Here is a 26,063-nt window from a genome sequence, read left to right as displayed (position 1 = left end):
CAAGCTGAGGTGGCAGGGGCACAACATGTCCAAAAGCCTCTAAATACTTCAATGACATATTAGATATTAAAACAAGGTGACATTCCAGCTTATAAAATAATAGTGGTTACAGATGCAGGAGATGCAAGATTTTCCTCATTGGTCCCACATGCTTTCCTTTGACTATGTGCAGTTTAGCAGTTATATTCAAAAATAATGTGGCTGAAAGGCAACTCTGCTTTACATCTTGCCACAAGCAGAGTTGAAAAGTAAACTAATATCTAAAAATTCTTATTAAAAAAAATCATGCCATTAAGAATAATCAGTTGCACTTTTGTATAGCAAGTAATCATAAATAAGTACATGTAATACAGGGCACTGTGGAGACAGAATCAGCAATTTTAGTTCTGAAATACAAGTAAAGATTCCTGTAACAGACATCTACCTCTCTCAAGGAATAGGAATGTTTTAAACAATGCAATAATGGAAATATACACATAATGGACAAAGTGAAAAATATACCACCAGAAAACGAGTGAGTTATCCTCCAATATTTTATTTTGTATGAACATGGATGAAAATGTAAACACATTTACAAAAATATTTCCTGAAAATTGTAATTGCCACAAGTTAAACATTTTAAAACTTTTTTTTAATATATAAAAAACTCAACTGCTTTAGATACTATTAACAATGCTTTAGCTGTTAGTTTAAATAAACTTATTCCTTAATGCTGACCCAGTAATAATTTAAGTTGGTTAACATTATCCAATGATTACATGCAGAAAAGTGGGGTTAGGTTATTAAGGCATTTTTATACACTTGTTGGGTAAAACTGATTAAAGCAGAGCAGTCCTGATCTTCTGGTAGTAGAGTCACTGAGAAGGATCCCTCCTCGGAGCTGAAATCTCAGGCTCAACAAGACTTTTTAAATATGAAGTGCTGATTTTGAAAGAGTATCAACTGTAGAGAAGTCATGATCACACTGCCTTCAAAGGCTTTTAAAAAAAAAAACACTAGTTCCAGTTTTAAGACAATGTTAAGCCAATCTTTATTCTGTATCTATACTGTCCCATGCCTCTGTTCTCTTATAGGCCTACTGGAGGTAGATTTGGAAAACAAACCTGGCATTCTGTGCATCCATAGAAGACAATTCTCTGCAGCACCCTTCAGTAGCCTATACACGTGTGCAGGCAAAGGTTAATATATAGACAATACCCCTTATTAAAAAAAAATAGTTGCAAGTCTGCAAACAGATGCTAAACCAGCTCAATGGGCCATGTATATTCATGCCATGATGTAATTTTACACTGATATAAGCATGCCAACTCGCTGCACTGGCTCAACATGCTTACCAGTGTAACAGGGGAGGCAGCAACAACTTAGATTTATATAGCGCCTTTAACGTAATAAAACGTCCCAAGGCACTTCACAAGAGTGTTAGAAGACAAAAAATTTGACACCGAGCCATATAAGGAGATGTTAGGGCAGATGACTAAAAGCTTGGTCGAAGATTCAGGTTTTAACAACAACAACTTGTATTTATATAGCGCCTTTAACATAGTAAAATGTCCCAAGGCACTTCACAAGTGTGTTATAAGACAAAAAAAATTGACACCGAGCAATGGAACACCAGGATCGAATGACAGCTTAAAGCTGTTCCACCACATTTATTATTTAAGTAGATATAATAAATGCATAAATAAAAAGGAGTGTCTTAAAGGAGGAAAAAGAAGTGGAGAGGTGGAGAGGTTCAGGGAGGGAATTCTAGAGCTTAGGACCTAGGCAGCTGAAGGCATGACCGCCAATGGTGGAGCACTTAAAATCGGGGATATTCAAAAGGCCAGAATAGGCAGAGGGTTAGGAGGGATTACAGGGCTAGAGGAGATTACAGAGATAAGGAAGGGCAAGGCCATGGAGGGATTTGAAAACAAGGAAAAAAGTGAGTTTGTCACAAGTCGTGCGGAATCCAGCGATATTATATTTACCAGTGCCATCAGCGACTATTCAAGACCTGTGCATCATGAATCGACAGCAGTGGAGTAAAGAAAGAACATCTATAGTAATTGGGGTACTTCCTTTTTGGCGGGACAAAACCACCAGTGAAGTGTGCCCTTTCGGAAAGGAAAAAATAGAAGATAAAAAGAAATGCGATTCTGTCCATCCACAGCAACACATCTGGCGATTACAGCACCGAGTCCTGGACCCAACTCGAGAGAAATAATTAAATAATATCCACTGTGCAGGTGGATCCACCCTCACTTTCCAAAAAAGATCTAATAGGTGATGTGGAACAATATCCAGCCTGCTGCACTACTAGAAAGTGAGATGAGCAAGATGTTCACTTAATATTTAGATTTAAGTCCATTTTAAAAATGAATTTTGTGGTGTATGTGCCTTTAAGAGCCCCTGTGTACTATAATGCCGGTAGTGGCCACTCGGGCTATATAAGCCTGTATAGTGTCTTGTATCTTTTAGTTCACCTCCAGACTTTGTTCAGTAAACACCTGTTAAACCAACTCCTGCATTCCGTGTCTCCATTAACACACGGATACAACAGTGGCGACGAATTGGAAACGGACTTACCTGCAATTCGTCAGCACCTCAAGGAGATCGATTCCTCAGACGAAGGTCGAAGAAAAAAAAAAAAGAAAAAACTGTGGTTTCACCAGCTAGCCGGGCTGGTGGCAGGTACTGCAATAATCCTTCCTGGGCGGCGGGTTGGGGCTCGATCGGCTGGCTCTGCAGCGGGGCCGAGCAGCGAAGGCGGAGGCAAACAGAGACGGAGGGTGGAGCACTCGGGAGGCGGCCAGCGCTGCAAAGCAGGTCGGCATTCGGACCAAGCAGAAGGAGGGAAAAGCCCCAGCACCTGAAAATGTCTCACAATTAAGGTCGTTCCTGGGATTGATAAATTACTATCATAAATTTTTACCGAACTTGTCAACTGTTCTGCACCCTCTTAACGAACTGCTACAAACGGGAGTAAATTGGAAATGGAGCGAAGACTGTAAACGTGCCTTCCATAAATGCAAAGGCTTGATCACGTCCAAGGAAGTTTTGGCTCATTACAACCCATCACTGCCAATCAGACTGGCGTGCGATGCATCCCCTTACGGCGTAGGAGCGGTATTATCGCATAGATTCCCTGATGGCTCGGAGCGGCCGATAGCTTTTGCGTCACGCTCATTGAACTCAGCTGAGCGTAACTATGCCCAGATTGACAGGGAAGCACTCAGCCTGGTATGGGGAGTGAAGAAATTCAACCATTACCTACACGGACAAAAATTTACCTTGTTGACTGACCATCAACCCCTCGTCTCCATATTCAACCCTAAAAAGGGCGTTCCCATTATGACAGCGCAAAGGCTACAGAGGTGGTCCCTTTTCCTAGGGGCACACCAATATGACATAGAATACAAAGGATCAAAACAGCATGGAAATGCTGACGGTTTATCGCGTCTACCGTTGCCAACGGTAGAAGAGGCACCTACAGTGGACCCAGTGGAGATGTTCCACTCAACCATAGTGGAATGTCTACCAGTAACAAATTCTACCATTGAAAAGGAAACGAGAAATGTCCCGACTCTCTCACGAGTCTACGATTTAACAGTGAAGGGATGGCCAGCACATGGCGAACCACTGTTGCCAGCATTCTCGCAAAGAGGAGAACAGCTGTCAGTGTGCCGAGGAACCTTGATGTGTGGATCCAGAGTGGTGATTCCACCCAAACTCCAGGATAAAGTGCTAAAGGAGCTTCACGAGGGGCATCTGGGTGGAGTGAAAATGAAGAACCTAGCCAGAGCGTTTGTGTGGTGGTCAGGTATCGATGGAGACATCGAAGAAATGACCAAGGGCTGTCTAGGATGCCAGACGGTCCAAAACGCCCCACCACATCCATGGGAGTGGCCCTCATCTCCATGGCAAAGGGTACACATCAACTTTGCTGGTCCATTTATGGACTCAATGTTCTTAATCGCGGTGGATGCACACTCCAAGTGGCCGGAGGTAATAAAGATGTCCTCCACCACCACGGAAAAAACCATCACAGTATTAAGGACCATATTTGCCAGGAATGGGCTGCCTGAACAGATCTGTTCTGATAATGGACCGCAATTTGTGCCCGAAGAATTCAGGAAGTTCTTAAAAAACAATGGGGTTAAGCACTACACGTCCGCCCCATACCATCCCGCCACCAATGGATTGGCTGAAAGGTTTGTCCAGACCTTCAAGAAGGCCATAAAGGCCATGGGTAATGAAGACATAAATCTACAGCATAAGGTAGATAACTTCTTGTTTGCATACAGGAATGCAACACATGTGGTTACAAACCAAACTCCCGCCATGATGTTCTTCAATGGAAGCCTAAGATGCCGGCTGGATTTGATCAAGCCAAACATCAGAAGGGACGTAGAGAACCGGCAATTTCAAGGCATGAATGAAAGGCCAACTAGAACCTTCCAGATAGGTCAACAAGTTTTGGCCCGGGACTACCGTACCGAGAAATGGCAGCCTGGAACTATTTGCACATGACTAGGACCGCTGATGTATACCGTGGACATTGGAGAAAGCATAATAAGGTGCCATGCTGACCAGATCAGAGAGTCATCCGAAAAGGGACAACCTACACCACAACTCTATACGCCTAATGATGAAGCAGAGATACCCATAGTATCTACCTCCGATCCGGTGATACTGGAACCAGATGAACCCGACACTGGCATTCAAGCCGAATCGACCTTGCCAAAAGAACCTACTACACCACCGAAAACTACTACACCATCGAGGCGTTATCCGGACCGAGTCAGGAAGCCTCCAGAGAGACTGACTTATAATTGATTAACTGCAGCAAATGTGTAGATTATTGTTCTTGTAAACATGTTAATTAATTAATGATTACTTAAAATGTTATGTACTGGTTGTCTAAAAGGGGAGGAATTGTGGTGTATGTGCCTTTAAGAGCCCCGGTGTACTGTAATGCCGGTAGTGGCCACTCGGGCTATATAAGCCTGTATAGTGTCTTGTATCTTTTAGTTCACTTCCAGACTTTGTTCAGTAAACACTTGTTAAACCAACTCCTGCATTCCGTGTCTCCATTAACACACGGATACAACAAATTTATTACTTAAATGCAAAGAAAATAACGTGCATGGAAAATGAGAGATCGGGGGGGGGGGGTTCCTGATTAACAATAAATTGAAACTATCACAGCAATGCTCAGTGGCAGTGAGTAAAGCAAATCAGATGTTGGGATGTTTTAAAAAAGTCAATATTGAGCCGAAATAGTGAAGTAATCCTGCCACTTTATAAATCATTGGTGCAACTGCACTTAGAATAGTGCAGTTCTGGTTGTCACAATACAAAAAGGATATTGCAGCTATTGAAAGGATACAGAAGAGAGCAACCAGAATGAGGGGTTGGAGGGATTGGATTATGGGGAGCCATTACGTAAATTGGCCTGTTCACATTGGAAAAGAGAAGGTTGAGAGGTGACAAAATTGCTGTTTTTAGCATTCTAAAGGGATCAGATAATGTAGACCATGACGAGCTGTTTTACCGTGTCCAGAACAGTAGGACCAGAGGACACAGCCTGCGTTTGAATGGGGTAAATTCAAAACAAATCTGCGGAAACAATATTTCATGACTTATGGTAAGTGTAGCACGCTTGGGGGGAATGGTGACCTTGGACCTATGGCTCTCAAAGATTTCCACCACTGGGGTTTTCCTCAAGTCATGTCTGGGTCTGTTGTAGACTATTTGATCGAGATTGATTGTTATGATTAGTCAACAAATACATTATCATTGTATCATGTGACTACCAGAATGGTCGAAGGTGAACCATATGGACCATGGTTCTTTTTTCATCTTGGAATTCCAATGTTCCTAGGAGCACTATAATATGAAAAATGACTACATAAATTATAAGTTGTTTCCTGAACTGTAACAGCATCTAAATGCACAACTCAGACCATTTGAGCTAAAGGAAGCAGGAAAAGGGATTTCTTTAGAGGTCAGGGGAAAAGGAAATTCCCAACATTTTACAATATAAAATATTCCATCCCACTGTGGTATAACTGCCAGATTTATTACTGTACATAATTATAGTTGGGAATACACCAACAGTGATCTTGCATTTTTCAAAGTCGTAAGCATCGATGTACATTACTAACCTAGCTTGTCCACCAGAGCAAAACAAATCAAATGCTGTGTCACCACATCCTGGTTATTTTCATTATAAATGTTGCCTTTTAGCAACTCCAAAAAAAGACACCTTGTTTGTTTCAATAAAATGTCATGCTAGAGATACAATAATAGATTCAATCCATCACTGAAATATTTCCTATACTAGGTAGCTTTCTTTGTAGGATTATCATTGAAAGGTAAGTTATCCAGTAGAACCTCTTTTCTGGGTCTAAGAACTGTGGGGAAAAAGAAAAAAAAAGTTGGTTATTTGAATCAGCATCTTTTGAGAAGGGACACAGGACGAGAGAGATATTAATGGTACTGTTGGAGATTTTAAGGAGGCAGGGGAAGGACCTCAGTATTCCTTTAAGTAGAGGATCATCAAGCTGTGGGGGAAAGTCAAGTCCATGATAAAACAATCATTCATACACTCTGAATGGAGCATTTTCTCACTCCTAACTTTGTTCTATTCCTCTGTACAAATAATTATGTTTTCAAAAAACAATCTGTATTTACTCGAAGGTTGCAATTGAACTCCATTTTTCTGTGGGTCTTTTAAAGGCCTATTTTAGATTACGCCCTAGGTATTCTGATTGTAATGCTGACGGTAACCCACTGGAAGACCTAGGCCAAAGTCTGTAAAGGTCTTATTATTAGCCTGGAGGTTATTTGAAAAATCAGAAACTAAGAAAAAGAGATGTTTAAAAATGGAGGAAAGGGATTTATTTACATGTTAACCTGTGAGGGGGGAATTCTTTATTACTTTAATCAGATATTTAATAGGATAGACATCTTTTATGCTGTCTTGGCCAATGCATCTGTCACTACTGGCAATGTTTCATACAAACTGGCAACTACTGATGGAGTGTAGCAGCATCTGACCAGATGATGCAGCATCACTTTTTAGGTGACCAACCAGCTCAAAGTAAAATCGCCTTTAACTGGGAATCTAATCATCGATCAGAGAAATAGGTTATTTAAAAAATGTACATCTTTGCAAAGTGAATGTCTGAAGCCATTAACTTTAGAACACAATTATAGAGCAGTATCCCTTTCAATTACAGATCTTTTGAGTTTGGAATACAAGTACTCAATCCAAAGCTACCTTTGTATTCAGAAAAAGACCAACACTTAACAATAAAGACCTCAATACTAGGCAATATGCTTCCCAAACAGAGGCCAAACTGATTAAAGTAGAATTCACAGATCTACCAGGACTCTTATTAGGAACATGTGAAGTTCAGAAGTAAACAGAAAAATTGTAAATTATTTACTAGCACCTCCAATGGAAGATCGCACTGAACTGGGGATGGGTATCTTGTGCTTGGGTCCATCTGGGCAGGTAGGTCTAAGTTAGGCTGCTAATCTAATAATCGAATTCCAAAATGTTCTGCAAAGCAGTCCTGCTGGGAGAGGATACTAAAACCTCCCACTAAACTAATTTGGGTGAGTGGTGATTGCTGTGATGGAAAACCTCTCTGGATTGTGTGGATATTGTGCATGGGGAATTTGTATATATGCATTTTCAAAATGCGTTCAATAAGGTATTTTATAAAATATGGTGATAAAAATCGAGGCACGTGTTATTAAAAGGGAATGCAGCAGCGTGGATAGGAAAATGGCTAAAGGGCAGACAACAGCAATTTATGGTTAATGGATGCTTTTCGGATTGGAAAGGATATAGAATGGTGGCCCCCATATATGCAAGATATATGGATGTTAATGCCATGGAGAGAGGACAGAAGAGAATGACTAAGGTACCAGGAATACAGGGCTTTAGTTAGGAGGACAGGCAAGAGAAAATGGGTGTCTTTTCATTGGAGCAAAGAACGTTAAGAGATGATTAGACAGGTGTTCAAGAAAAACTATTTACACTGGGAGTAAGTCGGTAAATGATGGGCATAAATTTAAAATTAAAAGAAAGAATGAAGGGAGAGACTAGGAGAATTTTTTTTTTTTTAAAACACAGACAGTTGCTAGAACACAGAATGCCCTACCTAATCAGTGGTGGAAGCAAAACCTAAATTAACTTTTAAAAAGAAAAAGGCAGAGGAATGGGACTAAGTGGATAGATCTTTCAGTGTGTTGCCATAGACACAATGGCCCAAATGGTGATCTTCTATGCTGCAAAATTCTATGGCTCTATTTATTATTCTAGGATTATAATCCAGTGCAGTGCCACAGGACAGGTTCAAATGTGAAAGTGGCTTGAACTTTTCATACATTCATTGATAAAATAGTAAAAGGAAATCGCCAAATGAAACTCAATTTTAGCATTGGTTTCAGCCACAATGTGATCATATAAAATAATCAATAATCATGCAACCGCTGTTTTAATGTATTCTTTTGGTTAGATTTTTATACTTAAAAGAAGGGATCTTACTTACAAATTGCGTTATGGTTTGTGTGAACTCCCTGGATTACCGTTTTTCTGAGAATAACATCTACATCTGAACCCAATTTAAGTAACTGTGAAGAAAACAAAACACTTAATACAGAACCAATTACTAAACAAATTCTTGATGCACTTAATCAAGCTAACAATACTATCAATGTAAAAAAATCAGGCCCCTGACCAATGATATAAATGTAGAGCTAGGTACATTAGATATGCTATTACCTCCATCTATTCAGTAAATGGAAGTGCATTCTTAAATCTCCTAACTCACACCAAGTCCCGTTCACCCATCACCCCTGTACTCGCTGATCTACACTGGCTCCTGGTGAAGCAACGCCTCGATTTTCAAGTCACTCCATGGCCTTGCCACTCCCTATCTCTAATCTCCTCTAGCCCAACAACCATCCGAGATATCTGCACTCCTCCAATTCTGGCCTCTTGAGCAGCTCCAATTTTAATTGCTCCACCATTGGTGGCTGTGCCTTCAGCTGCCAAAGCCCTAAGCTCTGGAATTCCCTCCCTAAAGTGCTCCATCTCTCTACCTCTCTTTAGGAAGCTCCTTAAAACCTACCTCTTTGACCAAGCTTTTGGTCACCTGTCTTAATATTTCCTTATGTGACTCGATGTCAAATTTTATTTGATAACGCTCCTGTCAAGCGCCTTGGGACGTTTTACTACATTAAAGGCACTACATAAATACAAGTTCCTGCTATATAACCAATTTCACACAATTAAATACCTTTATCAGAAGCATATTTTAAATGTTGTGTGCCACAGTATGAAAGCAAAATGTGAAAAAGCACTGCCATGATAATACAGTTTAACATTTCTGTTCAATGAAGTAGGATCAAATTTACATTTGGTTAGATTCTAGTAGACAGGTGAATGGTAAACATACCAGTTTCAACAAGAACAGAAGAACGCACTACAAAACTACGAAAGACATGGAATTATTAGGAAGGCAGGTGTAGGATCAAGGAGTGGGAGAGGGGTATCTGAGTATGGCAGCACAGGTGAGGTGGGGGAAATAAGAGCGGGGACCCAGAATATTAGAGCACTGCTAGGGTATGCCCAGAGTGCCAGGGGCAGTAGGCTGGACTTGGTGTGGTAGCACTGGGATGGTAGCGATAGGGCATGGGAGCACTGGCAAGGGCGTATTAGAAGAGGATTGTGAAGTACCACTGACAAAATTACAATGTTTGGGGTTTTCTTGGGGAGAGGGTCAGTAGTGGGAGGTATGCATGGATGCTTCATGTGGGTAGGGTGCAAAGAGAGGCAACAGAAGTGAGCAAGGAATTTCTTAAAATGGTTTCCCCAGCAGGGACGTAGAAAAAGGATCTATTGAATCACAATTTTACAGCACAGGAGAAGGCCATTCAGCCTGCACCAGCTCTCAAAGGAGCTATCCACTTAGAATCATACAGCACAGAAAGAAGCCATTCGACCCATCATGCCTGTTTGAAAGAGCAATACAATTAGTCCCATTCTCCTGCTCTTTCCCCATAGCCTTGCAAATTTTTCCTTTTCAAGTATTTATCCAATTCCCTTTTGAAAGTTACTATTGAATCTGCTTCCACCACCCTTTCGGGCAGTGCATTCCAGATCATAACTCACTGCGTGAAAAAAAAAAAATTCTCATCTCCTCTCAGACTTTTTTGGTAATTATCTTAAATCTGTGTTCACTGGTTATTGACCCTTCTGCCAGTGGAAACAGTTTCTCCCTATCGGTATCAAAACCCCTCATGATTTTGAGCACCTCTATTAAATCTCTCTTAACCTTCTCTGCTCCAAGGAGAACAATCCCAGCTTCCCCAGTCTCTCCACATAACTGAAGTCCTTCATCTCTGGTACCGGTCTACTAAATCTCCTCAGCACCCTCGCCAAAGCCTTGACATCCTTTATCCCATTCCTCTAACCTTCCCCATTCCCTTTATTATTTTCATTTTGAACTATTTATACAATTACATTTTAATACCTATTATTGATGTCTCAACAACCCTCTGCAAAAAAAAAAAACAGAATTCTTGTAATCTCTCCCATCTTTCTTGGATTATGATAAATGTGTAACTTTTAGTTCCTGACTCACTGACCAGTGGAAATAAGATTTCCTGATTTACCCCCATACTGGCTAGCCTTAATTTTCACATTTCTAAGAGTATTAATTTTATCTTGCATTTTGGCTTCTAGAAGCTCACCCACTGCCAGTGTTAAGATGATTGTAAAATGACCATAATACAAGGTTTCTCCACTGTTGGGGAAATCCTTTCAACAAATGCTCCCACCTGCCCCCCCCCCCCGCCATCCAGCTGATCTAACCACCATAGTGACAAAAGGCATATTACTGGCTATCCCCTTGAAGTTCTTCAAGCACTTTCTTAGCTTTTATAATCAATGTAGAAGCTGGGAGGGGAATAAGGGAGACAATAGTGTATATAATAGGGACACACTACTGAACAGAACATGACTTTTCACTAGAGTGTAAATAATTACTACTGACACTGCATCAATGCATCTGTTAATACCAATAACAGAACTTGATCATTAGTCACCTTGGTCTTTTTAAAAATAAAATTACACACACCCCCCAAATCTATGTACAAGTAACCCAGACACATCCTTGTGCAATTAGCCACTGAACTCATGATAAACAGCCTTTAGTCGGAGGAATACTTGTTAGGAGAAGAATGGCTACTTGTAAAGATTGCCACACTGAACAGACCTCAGCTACTTGCTCTGGAGAGGACTCAGTAAGGTTTTTCCGGAATTCAGAATTAATCTTCTGTCTTGCAGCTAAACAGCAGGACACAAAATTAGTTTCGGTATAGTACTAAACAAAAGTATTCATAAATTCAAGTCTGATGTATTAAAATGATGATGATCCAGGACTGAGTAATTCTTTCATGGCCCCAAGAAACATCACACAAGCTTTCTAAATATTAAATATCCTCCAAAGGCAAAGCTCAGTATTACCAAACATAATGAAAAGAACACATGGATCAGGAAATTCTAATTTAACAAACATGATTATGAACAAAATATAATGAAAATTCTATTTACTATCATAAGGTTGACCTTCCTTCTCCCAGGTATATAATGGAAATTGGTACATAATTCAGATTCCCTCAGTTTTGACCTTAAGCGCACAATAGTGCAATACCCTTGACAAGACAAGCATAGTACAAATCTTTCTTGGGTGGAGATTGATTTGAGTTGATCAGGAGGAGGTTGGCATTGGTAGACTACAATGAGGCACTGTCCTGTGCAAGATTTCATCCTGTGAAAGTTCTGGCAGATAACCAAGATGGCAGTTAGATGGAGCATGGATAAGAGGTCATTGTAGTTAGATGTGGGTTGCTTCATTTGGTAGAGATACATTGTATGTACAGTTCAAAAACACATTGAGCACGAGGAAGACTATTACTACTGTGGTGGCAAAGAGTACAATAACACAAAATAGTACGCATGAATGTTCAGCTTCATTTTCCTTTGCTCAATGCTTTGGACATCGTCCCCTCCAAAATTTTGTAAATACATTAGATTTGGATTTTTGAATCTTGCAAGCTGTTGTCAGATTAGATGGCTCCTTATGGCCTGCTAAACTCCAGTATGCAGAACGAATTGGCTCCATATTGATTCTAAGGCCGTTACCCACGTTATGACACAAATTTAAAGTGAATTATGTGTCAAATTAAAATGATAATCAGAAGGGGAAGGGGTGGATAAAGAATTTCCTCTGATGTTTTTACTATGGGCTGGATTTTCCCATCGGAGGCGGGATCGCGACGGGAGAGGTAGTTGGTGGGTTCCGATCCTGCTCCCGGCTGCAGCTGCTGTCAAAAGGATTTTCCGTTAATAGGGCTCGTTAAGCCCGCCCTGCGAGGTTCCCGGCCAATTAAAAGGAAGCGGGTCTGATGACATCATTTGATTACACATTATCAGCCGGTTTTCTTAAAGGGACCATGGTCACATTCATTTTGACAGTTGTGCTGTCAGTGTTCTGCAACATTGAGGTGCTGCAAACACTGCACAAAGGTGCACGGCTGCACCCAGGCTCTCCCACGACTCCCTCCATATGGAGGGAGTCACAGCACGCAGGGAGATTCTCTTCTCTTCCCATGGGCAGAAGAGATCTCCCCAGGAGACCAACACAGCCTGGTTGCACATTGCACAGGGCACAAGCAGGGATGTCGTCAGGAGGACCTGGCTGCAGTGGCGCAAACCTTTCAATGATCTCAGTAGATCATGAAACGTTACTGCAAAGTCACACTCAAACTCACCCTGCTGTGCCACTCATCACATCCCCATCACTCTACCTTCCCTACCCTATGATATACCTATCAATTCCTCCAATAAAAGGCGAAGAGTTACGAAGGTGACTAAAGGTTTTTATTGACTAAATAACAGCCCACTCTCGTGGGTGATCCGATCCAAGCAGGAGGAATACCAGCCAGTCGCTCACCTTTATACCTGGCCTGGTGGGTGGAGCCAAGGCGGAGTCGGCAGTGGTCATCCCAGGTATAGCAGTGTGGCAAGAGGCGACCTCGTACCGTGATACAATAGTGGTCAGTGATACAGTTATAACGAACAGTGGTGAACAGTGCTAACGATAGTGAACGTGGTTTACCACATTCACCCCTTGTTTAGAATTAAGTCCGGCGGGGTGAAGTGTACTACCAATTCTGGTAGGTCAGTCTGTCCGGAGGCTTCGTAAGCCTCTCCGATCGCCGCAGCGGTGGTGTTGCCTTATCCGGTGCTGGTGCCTTATCCGGTGTTGATGCTGGTGTTTGCGTGGTCGGCGAGGGCTCGTGGGGTTCCGGCATGCCGTCTACCTGGACTGAGGTTGGGGGGGGTGGTGGCGGTGTTTCCGGATCGGCTGAGGGTGCGAGGTCTCGTAGGGAGACAGTGTCCTCCCGCCCGTCTGGGTACGCCACGTAGGCGTACTGGGGGTTGGCGTGCAGGAGGTTCACCCTCTCGACCAGGGGGTCCGTTTTATGGGTCCTCACGTGTTTCCGCAGCCAGACCGGCCCCGGGGCGGTCAGCCAGGTTGGTAGAGTGGTTCCCGTAGTCGACTTCCTGGGGAAAACGAACATTCGTTCATGGGGGGTGGTGTTAGTGGCCGTGCAAAGTAATGACCGGATGGAGTGCAGCGCTGTCGGGAGGACTTCTTGCCAGCGGGAGGTTGGGAGGCCCTTAGACTTTAAGGCTAAGAGGACGGCCTTCCATACCGTCGCGTTCTCTCTTTCCACCTGACCGTTACCTCTGGGGTTGTAGCTGGTGGTCCTGCTTGCTGCAATACCTCTCTCTAGGAGGAATTGCCGGAGTTCCTCGCTCATGAAGGAGGAGCCCCGGTCGCTGTGTATATAGTTCGGGAACCCGAACAAGGCGAAGAGGGCATTCAGGCACTTAATGACCGTGCTACTGGTCATGTCGGGGCAGGGGAAGGCAAAGGGGAAACGGGAGTACTCATCAACGATGTTGAGGAAGTACACATTACGGTCAGAGGACGGGAGGGGCCCCTTAAAGTCGATGCTCAGGCGCTCGAAGGGGCGGGTGGCCTTGATCAGGCTTGCTCGGTCCGGCCTATAGAAGTGCGGTTTGCACTCCGCACAGGTCTGGCAGTTCCTGGTCATGGTCCTGACCTCCTCGATGGAGTAGGTCAGGTTGCGGGCCTTAATGAAATGGTAGAGTCTGGTGACTCCGGGGTGGCAGAGCTGGTCGTGGAGGGTCTGAAGCCTATCGATATGCGCGCTGGCACATGTCATTCGTGAAAGGGCATCAGGGGATTCATTCAGCTTGCCTGGCCGGTACAAGATCTCATAATCGTAGGTGGAGAGCTCGATTCTCCATCTCAAAATCTTGTCATTCTTGATTTTGCCCTTCAGCTTGTTATTAAACATGAAAGCCACCGAACGCTGGTCGGTGAGGAGGGTAAATCGTTTGCCTGCCAGGTAGTGCCTCCAGCGCCGTACTGCCTCCACGATCGCCTGGGCCTCTTTCTCGACCGACGAATGTCGGATCTCGGGGCCCTGTAGGGTCCTTGAGAAGAAGGCCACTGGCCTCCCCTCCTGGTTTAGGGTGGCGGCTAAGGCGAAGTCGGAGGCGTCGCTCTCCACCTGAAAGGGGATGGACTCGTCCACTGCGTGCATCGTGGCCTTGGCTATGTCTCCCTTAATGAGGGAGAAGGCCGCGCACGCCTCCTCCGTGAGGGGGAAGGAAGTGGCTTTCAGGAGGGGTCTGGCTTTGTCCGCGTAATTGGGTACCCATTGGGCATAGTAGGCGAAAAGCCCCAGGGTTCTCCTAAGTGCTTTAGGGCAGTGGGGGAGGGGTAGCTCCATGAGGGGGCGCATTCTTTCTGGGTCGGGGCCGATGATTCCGTTCTCCACTACGCAGCCGAGGATGGCAAGGCGCGTGGTGTTAAACACGCATTTCTCCTTATTGTAGGTGAGGTTCAGCCGTTGGGCCGTACGGAGGAATTTCTCCAGATTCGCGTCATGTTCCTGCTGGTCGCGGCCGCAGATAGTGACGTTATCTAGGTAGGGGAATGTAGCCTGCAGTTCGTTCTGGTCAACCATCTGGTCCATCTCCCTTTGGAAGACCGAGACCCCATTAGTGACACCGAAGGGGACCCTAAGGAAGTGGTATAGGCGCCCATTCGCCTCGAAGGCGGTATACTGGCGGTCCTCAGGGTGGATAGGGAGTTGGTGGTAGGCCGACTTCAGGTCGATGGTCGAGAATACTTTATACTGTGCAATCTGATTGACCATGTCAGATATGCGGGGGAGGGGGTATGCGTCCAGCTGGGTATATCTGTTTATGGTCTGGCTGTAGTCGATGACCAGGCGGTTTTTATCGCCGGTCTTTACGACTACGACCTGGGCACGCCAGGGGCTGCTGCTCCCCTCGATAATGCCCTCTTTCAGGAGGCGCCGCACCTCAGAGCTAATGAAGGCTCTGTCCCCGGCGCTATACCGCCTGCTTTTGGTAGCGACGGGTTTGCAGTCAGGGGTAAGGTTAGCAAACAGAGAGGGTGGCGGGACCTTGAGGGTGGAGAGGCTGCAGGTGTTACGCGGTGGGCGGTTTAACGTTTGCTGGTTGTTGACTGTGAGTGGGGGGAGGGGTCCACCGTATGCTAGGGTTACGCTTTGGAGGTGGGATTGGAAGTCCAGCCCTAGTAGGACGGCAGCGCAGAGATGGGGGAGGACGAGGAGTTTAAAGTTTTTATACTCCGTGCCCTTAACCGACAGGGTCACGACACAGTAGCCGCTGATGTCCGTGGCGTGGGACCTCGATGCCATCGAGATTCGGCTGCGCGTTGGTAGGACAGAGAGGGAGTAGTGGCTCACCGTGTCTGGGTGGATGAAGCTCTCCGTGCTTCCGCTGTCGAACAGGCAGGTCGTGGCGTGGCCGTTCACTTTGATGTCCATCATTGACTTGGACAGATGGTGCGGGCGGGCTTGGTCCAGGGTGACGGAAGCTAGTGTGTAGCTGAGCGAGTCGTTGTCATCTGCGGGCGAGGCGGTCGGGCGTGGTGAGTAAAATGGCGTCTCCCACGAGGTAGGGCCCCATGAGGCACTATTGGGGTCGGTTGCCTTAATCAAAGATGGCCGCCCCCATGACTCATGTGTGGGGATGCTGGCCTCAGTTGCCCTAAACAAAGATGGCCGCCCCCATGACTCATGTGTGGGGATGCTGGCCTCAGTTGCCCTAAACGAAGATGGCCGCCCCCATAGTTCGCATGCGGCACTGCTGGCCTCTGAGGATCCGCTCCTGCAGGCCTTGGAGAAGTGGCCTTTCTTCAGGCAGGTTCTACATATGGAGTTCTTGGCTGGGCAGCGCGACCTCGGGTGCTTCTCCTGGCCACAAAAAAAACAGCCGGCGGCCCGATCGCGGATGCCCGATGTCGGGGCCGGTGCCGGGGGTGGCGGGGCCGGTCGGGTCCGGGACGCCGACGCAGAGGTAGGTCCCGGGGGCGGCGCTGGGAAGGGTGCTGTGGTAGGGGTCGGGCCCGAGTCCCAGGGTCGCGAGCAGTACCTGGTGAATGCTTCCTGATCTTGGTGGGCCACTTCCAGGGAGATAGCGAGGGCTTCAGCTTTTTCCATGCTGAGGTCTTTAGCTTCCAGCAGTCTTTGCCGTGAGTACTCGGACCGTAGGCCTTTCAGGAATGCGTCGCGGATATTATCTTCAGTATTTTCGGCTGCCGACACCGATTTAAAGTCACAGTTCCTGGCGAGTGCATATAGCGCCTGTGAGAATTCGGCTACTGATTCTCCTGGCTGTTGCGGCCGTGATCTTAGGAGGTGCCTAGCGTACATGTAGTTTACCGGGGTCCGGTACTTCTGTTTCAGCAGGTTGATGGCGGTCTCGTAGGTAGTCATGTCCTCGATGAGAGTGTATACTCTCGGGCTCAGTTGTGCCTGCAGGACACTTAGTTTGGATGCCTGAGGGACGCTGGATTCTCTCAGGTATGATTCGAAGCAGACCAGCCAGTGTTTAAAGTCTGCGGCTGAGTTTGCTGCTCGTGGGTTCAGGTCCAGGTACGGCGGTCTGAGGGCTCGCAGCCAAGCTGGCTGGTGTGGCTGTGCTCCTGGGAGCTGCGCTGGTGGCTCCTCCGCCGGTTGTGACTCGTTGTCGGACATCATTAAATTTAGTCAATAAAATTGATATACCTATCAATTCCTCCAATAAAAGGCGAAGAGTTACGAAGGTGACTAAAGGTTTTTATTGACTAAATAACAGCCCACTCTCGTGGGTGATCCGATCCAAGCAGGAGGAATACCAGCCAGTCGCTCACCTTTATACCTGGCCTGGTGGGTGGAGCCAAGGCGGAGTCGGCAGTGGTCATCCCAGGTATAGCAGTGTGGCAAGAGGCGACCTCGTACCGTGATACAATAGTGGTCAGTGATACAGTTATAACGAACAGTGGTGAACAGTGCTAACGATAGTGAACGTGGTTTACCACACCCTACACATCCAAACACACACAAACTTACTTTGCACCTCCACCCATCCCTCTCTACATTATCACATCCCCCTCTCACTATCCACCCCTCTCACTCACCCTGATCCTAGTCCAGTCATAGAAACATAGTCATACCAACTAACAACGCACAAGGGTAGGCACTTGGGTGTCTTATGCTATGTTCATGTAAATTTTTCGTTAATGCGTTGTCAAACATTGAAATCTTTATTTTCAACACTTTGCCTTATTGTACAGATCTGTGCTCACCTTTGAAGCTGCAGTGAATGGTGAGTCATAACAGTATCCCCGCAATGGTGAGGAGTGTGAAAGGAACAGCTTGGGCATTGTAGGAATGCTTTATGGTGCTGTTGTGGGGTGGAGTTAACCTGGCACATCATGTGGCAGCCAGGGTGCACAGCGTCAAGTGAAGTAAATCTGGCCTGGTGATGCCATCGCTGGCCTCCCGGGCAGCAATGTGGTCGGGTGCTGATACCCTGTTTCCTGTGCAGCATCAGGTGATTGCGGAGAAGGTTGGTGTTGTTGTAGGTGTACCTGGTGATGTTGGTGTTAGGGCTGACCGTGGAGGGATTCAGAGGACCAAGGTGAGATTTTTTTCAAGGGCACCGTTGTTGCTGGAATAGATGGCAGCTGAAGTTGAATGGCAGAAGTGATCTGTCAATGGTGAGAGAGCTTGCTCCAAGGAGGTGACAGTGGATAGAGGGTTTACTGCAAACACTTCATACTGCATACAGCTCAAAAGGTGTCTTCCAAGTCCTGAAGGCTCAAGCTTCTGACATTGGAAGGTGACCAGCTGTGAAATGGTAGCTTTCATACCACTTTTGCAGCTGTCACCTATTCACAGCAATGGGGAGACAGAGAACCTGACCTACTTACCTGACGTGATCTCTGAATGACGTGAACCCCGTTAAAAATGTGGGGTAATAGAAAAATGTGGGGAAATAGAAAAGTAAAATATTAGTTAACAAGCAGTTAACTATCTTAAATTTAAGGTAGTTAACTCCCCCGCCACTTGGTGTCGAGTCTGTTCTGAAATCGCAGACCCGACATTTTGGAAACTTACATGGAGGCGGACCCTACCCACCCCAGCCACAGTCTGTTCGCCCTCCTGCCATCTGGGAGACGCTACAGATGCATTCGCACCCGAACGACCAGATTTAGGAACAGCTTCTTTCCCAGGGCTGTCATCCTACTGAACTCCACAAGTAAACTCTAAAGCCTGCACATCTGCCAATGCACTTTATTATGGTTATATTTATGTTAATATACTACAAGCCAAATGTATGTTGAATGTTTAAATGTCTTAATCCAAATGTACACTCTCGGGAGCCGCAAGCCTACATTTCGTTGTACTGCACTTGTGCACTAACAATGACAATAAAAGTTGATTTGATTTGATTGATTGATTTGATTCACGACAGGTTCCCAACCCGCCGTCAATCATTTCAAAGTTAACAGCTGACCCGCCTCTGAACCCGCCGTCGGACGCCAGCAAAATCGCGGCCTATATCTCTATTTTTGATCCAAACTGAAATGTTACTCTGTTCATTAACTGTTGCTTGTTAAGTAGTAACAGAGAATAAATATTTCCAGATGTAGCAATTTCATGATCTCCACCCTCCCCCAGTACACTGGCAGGCATGAAAATTACAGACATGTATGAAGCATGACTGCGTTTAAGGTGTCACTGATCTCCAGTTGAGCATCACTCTCCTGGGAACCCAACTTAAAATAAAACCATCTATAACTGCACATAGACTGTGATGTTCAAAACTATCAAGAACTCAAAATATGGGCTCAGAGCTTGGCCAAGTCTCTAACTCGGTTAAAATTTCAGTTTGGAGTAACTCAAGTTCTCGCGGTAGAAGTGAAATGTCTGCCTTCCATGTCTGTGAACTATGAGATATTTTTCTGAAAAGATCATCCAAATCAAGTTTTGCAGAAGTCAAAGTTTGACAGAGAAAAGAACTGGGCTGGTTCGCACCAATTCACAACTGAAACACAGAGACTGAACAAAAAGCACTGACAAAACAATTAAACCGTGCATTAGTAAGTAGCTTGTCGAGTTTTGTTTGTTGTCATACTGCAGGTACGGGCAACCTTTTAAAATTTGCACCCTAAAAAATGGATAGCAAAAAAAGAACCCCACAAGTTTAAATATATTCTTAAGAAATTTTTAACCTAGCAAAATGTAACTTTTGATTTGTTGTTTCAGTTATTTACTTGCAATCTAGACTGTGCTCTCTCTTTTCCCATATTCCTTCTCTGACAATTCCTCACGCATTACTCGTCATTGCCTCTTTGTCCCATCCCTTCCAGGCCTCATTCCTTTGCTCCCCGATTCTTCTATCCCTTACATTTCATATCTCTCCCTCTCACTCCATCATTCCTCCTTGCCTTCCTTATTTTCAGTTACTACAACCAGCTCACCTTAATAAATCCAAACATTGCCTGCAAGCCAGGTAATAGCACCTGGCGTCATTTTTGCTGTGGACACCGTTAGTGCCAAGGATTTGTGCTTATGGCAGTATTGTGCTTTTGAGGGGTAAGAGTGCTAGCAATTAAGGAACTGACACTACAACTCTCAAGAACGTTTGGAATTTCATCTCTGAATCATGCTGTTTTCTATTGAAATGCAAGGAATGAAAAACCATACAATTTTTAGCGTCTAATGCAACCACTCCGTATACCAAAACACCTCCTTGTTCACAGCTAATCTTGCCATTTGTCACAGGAATAGGTATTGATTGGAAAGTCCCATTTTTCTAAAAACTGTTTCTAATTTCCCCAAAACACAGACCCAATACAGTAGGTGCAGTTTGCAAAGTTGGTCTATTGCAATTCCATGACCCCACGCAAAAACAGAACTTTTATATCAAAGGCTACTTCAGCTATTTGAAGAAACATAAGCATCGCAACAAGATTCACCATGTACAATATTGTATAGAGCAGTTCGTACAGCTGAATGCCGTTGGACAGACGGACGGACACACACACACACATTTTGGTGAAAGGGTTCAGCGTCAGTCATATTTTTCAACCTTTAGCATCTTAGCAGATGAACTCAGTAAGGGTATATTTTGGCCATAAAATGACCACTTACTGTAATATATAGCTTACGACTGCATTACAAGACACAAGAGAATGTACAGGTTTGGTAGGCAACACAACTGCAGTAATTTCACAATACCTTTCCTTTTTACTTCCAGGAGGTGAATATAGTTTTAGATGGGACATGCTTACATCGTGCTAAATATTGTAGTACTCTATTATGTGTCAAAGTACTTACTTTAAAGAACTATATCCACACCAGTTTGACCAATAGTATTCTTATCACAGTTAATTCAGCTTACCTTCTAGAGCTTGATTGTCACCTCTAAACACCTCTTTTCTTGTTCTATGTAAAGCCTTGAAAAGCTGCAATACCTTCCAAAGCAAAAAGAGAAGAGTCAGATCTATTCCAGTAAAGTATTAATATATACCCTACAATTTCTTATCACCATCAATTTACAAAAACATCTGCTAACCTATTAATAGGTCTGTCGTCATTATACAAACTAGTTTTACGACACAGTTGGTGTCAACATAAAGCAGTTTTGGCTTTAAATCCAGGCAACTGGCATAAAACTCAGGGTAAAGTCAGCCACATTGAATACTGCAAAGAGGTGCAAGACTATTTCATCTTCACACTTGCAGCTGGTGCTGCAGCTGGTCAGTCCCCCATCTCCTCCAGCACTTTCTCCTCCTTTGAGCACCTCACCTTATTCCACCCCCTCACCTCATTTAAATTCTCGTTCTCTACCACCCACCCAAGTACCATAAAAAATGTATTACCGAGATATCTTCACGGCTTTCCTCCCTCAGCCTCTGTACCAAGTGACTTCTCATCCTCAATGATTTCAACCTCCATCTCAATTCATCATGCTCTCTCTCCTCTGAGTTCACTAGCCTCCTATCCTCCCTTAATCTCTCCCTCCATGTAAAATCCCCAACCCATGTTCATGGCCACCCCATCGACCTTGCCATCTCTCGTAGCCTCGCTACTCTCATCGTGTCAATCGCAGAGAAGGCCATCTCTGACCATTTCCTCGTATTGCTCTCTACCCACATCCGCATCGCCCCCCCCGCCCCACCCCCAACCCTACTTCCGTCTGTGTCCGCCATTGGAAAAATCTCTCTCACAACTGCACTTATGAAATCCCAACTGTTCAGCCTTTGGCCCTTCATTCACCACATTTCTGCAGCTACCGATCTGCTCAACCACACCCTCACCACCACCTTTGATGCCCTAGTCCCTATTAAAACAATTACTCTCTCTCACCCTGGCCTTTCCCCCGATATGGCCCTCATTTTCACTCCCTTAAGTCCAAGGGATGCAGACTTGAACAGATTTGGCGGGCAACTGGTTTAGCCATTCACCGCCAGATCTGGCTGGACCACATGAAGCATTATCGGGTCCAGCTCTTGTCTGCCAAAATTACTCACTATTCCAGAATCATTCTGGAATGCAAAAGATAAACCTCGGCTTCTATTCTCCACTGCTAACCTTCTTAAACCCCTCTCCCCTGTCTCCTCCACCCTCACCTCCAACAAGTGAGGAGCTCATGGACTTCTTTGTCTCGAAGATTGAGACCATCCGTTCAGCTGCCTCCGCCACTTCCATTTCTTCCCCTAGCCCACCAGGCCAAACCTCCTCTAAGGGTCCCCCGCCCTAGCCCTGAACTCACATCTTTCTCCAGTTTCTCTCCACTCTCCCCTCATGACCTTTACGCGCTCATCTTGTCCACGAGACTCACTTCCTGTGTGGGCAGAGTCATTGAATATATTCAAGGCGGAGATTGACAGACATTTGAACTACAAGGGAGTCAAGGGGTATGGGGAGAGAGCGGGAAAGTGGTGTTGAGGCCAAGATTGGATCAGCCATGATCTTACTGAATGGCGGAGCAGGCTCGAGGGGCCGATTGGCCTACTCCTGCTTCTTATGTTCTTGCTCCCTCGACCCTATTCCCACCAAACTGCTGACCACCCAACTTCCTTTACTGGCTCCCTAGCTGACATTAACGGTTCTCTCTCCTCAGGTACTGTCCCCCTCTCCCTCAAATCTGCCATCATCACCCCTCTCCTCAAAAAAACAACCCTTGACCCCTTCGTCCTTGCAAACAAGCGTCCCATCTCCAACCTCCCTTTCCTCTCCAAAGTCCTTGAACGTGTTGTCGCCTCCCAAATCCATGCGCATCTTTCCTGCAACTCCATGTTTGAATCCCACCAATCAGGTTTCCTCCCCAGGCACAGTACCGAAACAGCTCTCGTCAAAGTCACAAATTACATCCTTTGTGACTGTGACAAAGGTAAACTATCCCTCCTCATCCTTCGGTTGACCACTCCATCTTTCTCCAACACTTCTCCACCGTCGTCCAGCTGGGTGGGTGTGCACTCGCCTGGTTCCATTCTTATCTATCTAATCACAGCCAGAGAATCACCTGCAATGGCTTCTCTTCCCGCTACCACATCGCTGCCTCTGGTGTTCCCCAAGGATCTATCCTGGCCCCCCTCCTATTTCTCATCTACATGTTGTCCCTTGGTGACATCATCCAAAAACACAGCATCAGTTTCCACATATACGCTGACGACACCCAGCTCTACCTCACCACCACTTCTCTCGACCCCCTCCACGGTCTCTAAATTGTCAGACTGCTTGTCTGACAGCTCTGGATGAGCAAAATGTTCTCCAATTAAATATTGGAAAGACCGAAGCCATTGTTTTCAGCCCTGCCACAAACTCTGTTCCCTAGCCACTCACTCCATCCCTCTCCCTAACATTTGTCTGAGGCTGAACCACACTGTTTGCATCCTTGGTGTTATATTTGACCCTGAAATGAGCTTCCGACCACATATCCGCAGCATAACTAAGACCGCCTATTTCCACCTCCATAACAGTACCCGTCTCTGCCCTTGCCTCAGCTCATCCGCTGCTAAAACCCTCATCCATGCCTTTGTTACCTCTAGACTTGACTATTCCAACGCACTCCTGGCTGGCCTCCCACGTTCTACCCTACGCAAACTTGAGGTCATCCAAAACTCAGCTGCCCATGTCCTAACTTGCATCAAGTCCCATTCACCCATTAACTCTGTGCTCGCTGACCTACATTGGCTCCTGGTTAAGCAATGCCTGGATTTCAAAATTCTCATCCTTGTTTTCAAATCCCTCCATGGCCTCACCCCTCCCTATCTCTGTAATCTCCTCCAGCCCCACAACCACTTCCCCTCCAAAAAAAAATCTGCGCTCCTCTAATTCTGCATTCTTGAGCATCCCTGATTATAATTGCTCAACCATTGGTGGCCATGCCTTCTGTGGCCTAGGCCCTAAGCTCTGGAATTCCCTCCCTAAACCTCTCCACCTCTTTCCTCCTTTAAGACACTCCTTAAAACCTACCTCTTTGACCAAGCTTTTGGTCATCTGCCTTAATTTCTCCTTATATGGCTGTGTCAAATTTTTTTTGTCTTATAATACTCTCGTGAAGCACCTTGGGGCATTTTACCAAGTTAAAGGCACCATATAAATAATTGTTGTTGTGCAAAACAAGCTTCAAATTGTTCCTGGGCAGTCTGCTATATAACCTGGGAATGTGTTAAACTGCTTAATACTAATAAAGGGCCAATTTATTAACATTATTAAATGTAACTGAAGAGCATGGCTTGTATATATTGTCTGACTAGACTGGTAATATAATTCAGCTCTGCATTGCTGGGAACATTTATCAAACCAAAATGTTTAGTCGAACGGCATCGAAAGAAATAAATATTGAGCACGATGGTCAAGGAGTGAAGCAAACTGCAAAACCACTTAAGTGAATGCAGCTGTATGGTTTTAAGAGTGGCAGGCATTACAACAGGCTACACTTTTAAAATAAAACGAATAATTCTCATTCCCACTTCATCTCTGTAACAGCCTTCACTGCAGGTACAGTAATCCTGATCGAATTGACTTGGGGTGGGGGGGGAAACCGGTTCGAGGGTCTGAATGCCCCACTTCTGTTCATATGTCCCAAACCACTTTTTGATGTTTGGAGAAACATTCGGTGCTTTGCGCCTTCTCTATCTCGGTATTTGTAGCGTTAGGTTAAATCACCTCGAGTGCATTGTCAATGATACTAACACTGCCGAGCGATTTCTGACCACATAGTGAATAAGCTAGCTACTCTCTCCGCCTCTTATCCTGCATGCAGTGCTCCGGGCTCACACTGGTTCCCAAGGACAAAGTCAGCGCGCTCACCTTGCCGCGCGTGTCCATGCTGCGAGTCCCTGGGCTCGAGCTTCGCCCCGCAACAATGCATCAAACCACCTCCGTACAGGTGCTGCCGAGGGAAAAACCACCGCACAGCAGTGTCGAAATCGCGACTCTGCAAAATTTTTAAAGGCAGGTCAGTACAGTACCAAGCTATGTAAATCAGTTTAGCAGGAAGAAGGCAGTGCAGGGATTTTGTAGTGTCTTGTTTTGCACACTTTGTATAAAAATAATAAATTGCAGGACAACAGAATATTACAGTTTAAACTATTTTAATGATGAAGCATTAGGTCTCTTACAGCAGTGGAGACAAGATAGAGTAAGGACCCCTTACAGATGCCTGCCGGCCAATGACAACTCAGCATGTGATCACATGTGAATATAATAGGTAGTCCTTACAGATGCCTGCGGGCCAATGACAATTCAATATGCAAATGCTACATCCCCTTTCTTTTAAAAGAATAATGTTATGCATTACTTTTAAACCTTTCTTCTACCTAATGTTCTCGATAGCTTAAACATATAAGTAAACTCAGCATTTAACTAGCACTGAAAACATCTCAACGTTTCAATAACGATGTACATTTTTTTTAGGGCAGCGATCCGCCTACACCCTTTGACAGTTCACAAGTCAAGGATAACTCTAGGCTTGACCTCTCGTCCCGACCTTGTGTGGTATGGAACTGAGCATGCTCCTGAATCGGTCAACAAATCAGGTTCAGGTTTAGGTTCAGGTAAGTATGATGTGTTTTGTGTATTGCTCTGTTCATCACACTCTGTTGAACTGATCCTCTCGTCGGAATGACGGTGTTGTTCCTTGGTGTTCAGGAGGTGCCTGCGATTGCGGCGGTACACCTGTCCTTCTGGGGTGCGGACGTGATACGATCGCTCAGTGTCAGCTGGCTGGATGACGACTGCTGGCTTCCACTAGTCATGCTCCTGGATTCTGACGGATTCTCCATTGTGCAGCGGTGGCAGTAGTCTAGCTGACCTGTCATAGTATATCTTTTGGTGTTGCTGTCTCTGTACACGTTTTGCATGCACTTGCTTGCAGCTGACAACCTCTGGCTGCAGCTGCTGGTTGGTGCTTGGAAGGATTGAGCGAAGTCTGCAGCTCATCAACAGCTGTGCTGGTGACTTGAAGTTGTCAACCGGAGTGTTGCGGTACTCAAGAAGACTGATGTAGGGGTCTCTTTTGTCCGCTTTGGCTTTGTCCATGAGTGTTTTTGCAATCTGGACAGTTT

General features: G+C 45.1%; 1 protein-coding gene across 1 annotated transcript; it reads right to left on the bottom strand.

The window, feature by feature from the left end:
* Positions 1 to 519: 519 nt before the first annotated feature.
* lyrm7 (LYR motif containing 7) lies at positions 520 to 25,116 on the bottom strand. The gene is made up of 5 exons (XM_085984484.1): positions 24,808 to 25,116; positions 20,888 to 20,960; positions 11,277 to 11,347; positions 8,547 to 8,628; positions 520 to 6,395 (listed from the first exon to the last, which is right to left on the bottom strand). The coding sequence occupies exons 1-5, from the start codon at positions 24,823 to 24,825 to the stop codon at positions 6,322 to 6,324; spliced, it is 318 nt and encodes a 105-aa protein (XP_085840610.1). The 5' UTR covers positions 24,826 to 25,116; the 3' UTR covers positions 520 to 6,321.
* Between the last annotated feature and the right edge of the window lie 947 nt (positions 25,117 to 26,063).

This window comes from Somniosus microcephalus, chromosome 1, assembly GCF_052327205.1.
Source record: "Somniosus microcephalus isolate GS21.2 chromosome 1, FLI_Smic_1.0, whole genome shotgun sequence".
Classification (NCBI taxonomy): Eukaryota; Metazoa; Chordata; class Chondrichthyes; order Squaliformes; family Somniosidae; genus Somniosus; species Somniosus microcephalus.
Note: the sequence above shows the minus strand (reverse complement) of the source record. Positions and strands in the feature narration are given on the sequence as shown.